The 3701-nt window shown below is 46.7% G+C and overlaps 1 protein-coding gene across 1 annotated transcript; it reads left to right on the top strand.

The window, feature by feature from the left end:
* LOC307013792 (zinc finger BED domain-containing protein 5-like) lies at positions 1-3701 on the top strand. The gene is made up of 2 exons (XM_079641336.1): positions 1-2821; positions 3060-3701. The coding sequence occupies exons 1-2, from the start codon at positions 2273-2275 to the stop codon at positions 3534-3536; spliced, it is 1026 nt and encodes a 341-aa protein (XP_079497462.1). The 5' UTR covers positions 1-2272; the 3' UTR covers positions 3537-3701.

The following is a 3701-nucleotide window of genomic DNA, read 5'->3' as shown; positions in this document are numbered from 1 at the left end:
GGGCGGTACCGCCCCCCAGGGGGCGTTCAGAGAACATCGGGGGGCGCTGGAAGCAATATTTTTGAAAGGGGGGCGTTGAGGTGTTCTTGGGGGGCGTTCACGCATAATGTATTTTGTCATGAAAAACGCTGGCCACAGCGCCTTTTCCTGTACAAATAGCAGCTGTCAGCATCTTTTGTTGCTATAGGAAACCACAACTCTGCTTGTGATTGGTCAGCTGTCAGCAGTGTTATTACGGGTACGTTCGTAAATGCACGAACGGTCAGTCCGCTCGGACAACCCGTCTGTTCCGCCAGAGCACCCACCTGTGAGCGCTCAGAGCGCAGCGCTCTGGACTGTGGAACGGGGACGCTCGGAGTGCTCTGAGCGCATTTACGAACGTACCCTACAAAAAGCAGCCGGGAGCGGACCGGAAGTCGTAGTAATTTTGGGATCGCGACTGTTAATAATCTGTGTCACTTTGTTAAATTTTGATATGTTTTGATATGACAAATTCCACTAACAGATTCGAACTAAGTGGTCAGTTTATGAAAATAATACCCGTTTCTATGTCTGCTACGATATGGAAGAGCTGGCTAGCCAGGCTGCTCCACACAGAGCTCTGTTTGTTCAAAATTACAACGACTTCCGGTCAGCTCCCAGCACGATGTCTTGTGTTAAATATGTTCTTTATTCTCGCGTCCAGGAGAGAAGCTTTAAAATGAGACTAAATGGAGTCTCTGAAAAGATTCAAATGGGATACTTTAATTAAAAAAAGGCGCGGTAGTGTTACGGACAGAATATTGTTCCGTCAGACAAACAGCTGTGATCCGGTTCTCCTGAGCAAGAAGACAGCGGATCTCTCCTCCGGCGCTGCTATATATATCCTCTGCTGGCTCCTCCCCGCCAGCCGGCTCACCTCGTCTCCAATGTCCGTTATTGCATTTAAACAGAGGATAGGTTCTTTTCACATTCAATATATGCTTAACACGCCGTTTCTCCTCATATTCTCTTTCATCACTTTTCATTTAACACATTCTAAACGCTGTAATCAATACTCTAAACAATACTTCTCGGCTCGTTTGGTTGCCGGTCATTCCGGATGTTGTCACATGCTACTCTCGTCTGTAAACAATAATGTATTCAAATAAACTGTACTTTCATTTAATATTCAACATGGTAGTATCTCGACATCTATCGTTGTAGTGTTAAATCAGTAGGTTTCGGTTTTCACCACACCAAGTCATTTCGCTCCTCAATTCACCTCTTTAGGAAATCGTATATTAGCCACATGCTACATGCTAACCGGAGATGTAGGATTTTCAGAATAAAAGCTTAACTGCTTGTGCACAAGAATTTCTGGTTTTTCAGTATAAAAGAGCGTTTAAACTGACGGTATGTTTAAGCTACATTATACCATCAAAACATTGATTTTAATTTCTAACACTTGTCATGTCACCAGCTAGCCCTCTAGCGTTTGCCGCCATATCGTGACACTACCCCCCACCCCCCTAAATATTAGCATCATAAAACAACAAAAATCATATCACATCAGCAAAATGGCCGCGAAAAAGATAAAATGCAGACAGTACTCTATTGAATTTCTTAGCTATGGCTTCATACCGTCTCCTACCAATGCACAACTCCTGAACATGTATTTTCCAATGAGGGAATGAAACCCTCACGTTTAAAGGAGCACCTTACCAAGATCCACCCGGATAAGGCAGATAAGGAGCGTCCGTTCTTCCAGGCCCTCAAAGAGAAACATGGTAGGAGCACCATCAGCAGTCTCTTCGCTAGGAAGACCACCCAGACTGACAGCGGGCTAATAGCGTCATATAACATCTCCTTGCTGATAGCCAAATGTGGGCAGCCGTTCACAATCGGAGAGAAGTTGGTACTCCCTGCCATCAAAGAGGTCATATCTACTGTGATGGAGCGTGATCCCACACAGGTGCTGAAATCCATCCCACTCAGTAATGACACCGTAGCACGCAGGATTGATGAAATGGGCGCTGATACAGAGGAGCAGCTGTGTGCCATCCTGCGGGAAACTCCATTCAGCCTTCAGCTGGATGAGACAACCACTTCTGACAACAATGTTCTGTTGATGGCCTATGTCCGCTATAGCACCTCCAACAGTCAGGAGATGGCTGAGGAATTTTTATTTTCCAAATATCTGGTTACAGACACCTAGGGCCAGACCATTTTTAATGCACTGGATGCTTATCTACAGGAGAAGTCAATCCCGATCAACAACATCCTCGCATGTGCTACTGACGGTGCCCCTTCCATGGTTGGCAGGTACCGTGGCTTCACCACTCTGCTGAAGGAGCAGGTCCCGCATGTCCTCACAGTCCACTGTGTCTTGCACCGCCACAACCTTGTGGCCAAATCTAAAAGTCCTCCTCTCCACGAGTCTCTCAATATTGCAGTAAAGGCAATAAACAAAATAAAAGCCCACGCCCTGAATAACAGATTGTTCCGACAGCTGTGTCAGGAAAATGATGAGACCTTTGAGCGTCTTCTTCTCCACACTGATGTCCGCTGGCTCTCAAAAGGAAACTGCCTTCCTCGTTTTTGTGAGCTGTTTGACAGCATCGTGGAGTTCCTGGAGGGGGTGGATGCAGCTCTCGGGGAACAGGTGTCATCCAGCCGCTGCGACATCATGTACCTCGCAGACTTCTTTGGCAAAATGAATGAAGTCACGCTGAAGCTCCAAGGAAAAGGAGTTACTCTGATCCAGAGCAAGGCGGTCATCCACAGTCTCACCTCCAGGCTGGATCTATACCGGCAGAGCATAGGCAGGAGGCAGTTTGCTCATTTCCCGCTGTTGACCAAGGTGAACTAGCCTAGGCTACTAAATAATGATAATAATAAATAATACATGTAATAAATGTAGGCTACTCTATGCAACACTATATTTGTGTTCCTGGTTAGTATAAATAACTTATGTTCTGAATGTATTATGAGGATAAAGAAACATCAATTAGTAAACTAATTAGCAATAAAATAACCAGTTTAAAATCGGATGGTAACATTCTGCACCGATAACAATTTCCTGGTTATACTCATTGCAGGTGTCTGAGGCTCTTACCGATGAGCGCCTCCTCATTTACACAGACCACCTGAGGATGGTGAATGCCGACTTGAAGATCCGCTTCAGAGATCTTTTGGACCTCGATGTTCCCACCTGGGTGGTGCAGCCCTTTCAGGCGGACGTGGCGGAATGCGAGCCAGCAATACAGGAGCATCTCATCGACATCCAGAGTGATGATGAAGCCAGGGCTATTTTCCGCACCTTTGGCTGGGGCAACATGTGGGTCAAATACTCTCAGGGTTACCCGGCTCTCTGGGAGAAAGCGAGGCTGCTTCTTCTGGCTTTCCCAACCACATACCTCGTGGAGCAGGGATTCAGCCAGGTCCTCCACATGCAGTCCAAGTACTGCAATCGCTTGAACTTGACGGCCTCAGGTGCACTGCGACTGAAACTAAGTTCTCTGCAACCCGCAGTGAAGAAACTGGCGGAGAACCACCAAGCGCAGGGCTCACACTAACCTTCCCCCCCCCGCAAAAAATGCGAAATGCAACACCTTTCCGACCTGTTAGTTCTGTAGGCCTAATGTACAGTTTTGTAGCCTACTGTCTGTTCTGCACTGGACATGTGTGAAATTGCTGCTGTTCCGTAGCAGTCTGTTTGTATTCTCTGCTCCTTGTCTGAG

The sequence above is a fragment of the Notothenia rossii genome (genome assembly GCF_949606895.1).
Source record: "Notothenia rossii genome assembly, chromosome: 7".
Classification (NCBI taxonomy): Eukaryota; Metazoa; Chordata; class Actinopteri; order Perciformes; family Nototheniidae; genus Notothenia; species Notothenia rossii.
The sequence above is the reverse complement of the archived record's forward strand: the minus strand, read 5'-3'. Positions and strand labels throughout refer to the sequence as shown.

Bases quoted from the DNA above. Each gene is read 5' to 3' on its own strand.
- LOC307013792 (XM_079641336.1), top strand. From the start codon at position 2,273: ATGGTTGGCAGGTACCGTGGCTTCACCACTCTGCTGAAGGAGCAGGTC. The intron at 2,822-3,059 runs GTGAACTAGCCT...TACTCATTGCAG, and splicing joins ATTTCCCGCTGTTGACCAAG to GTGTCTGAGGCTCTTACCGA.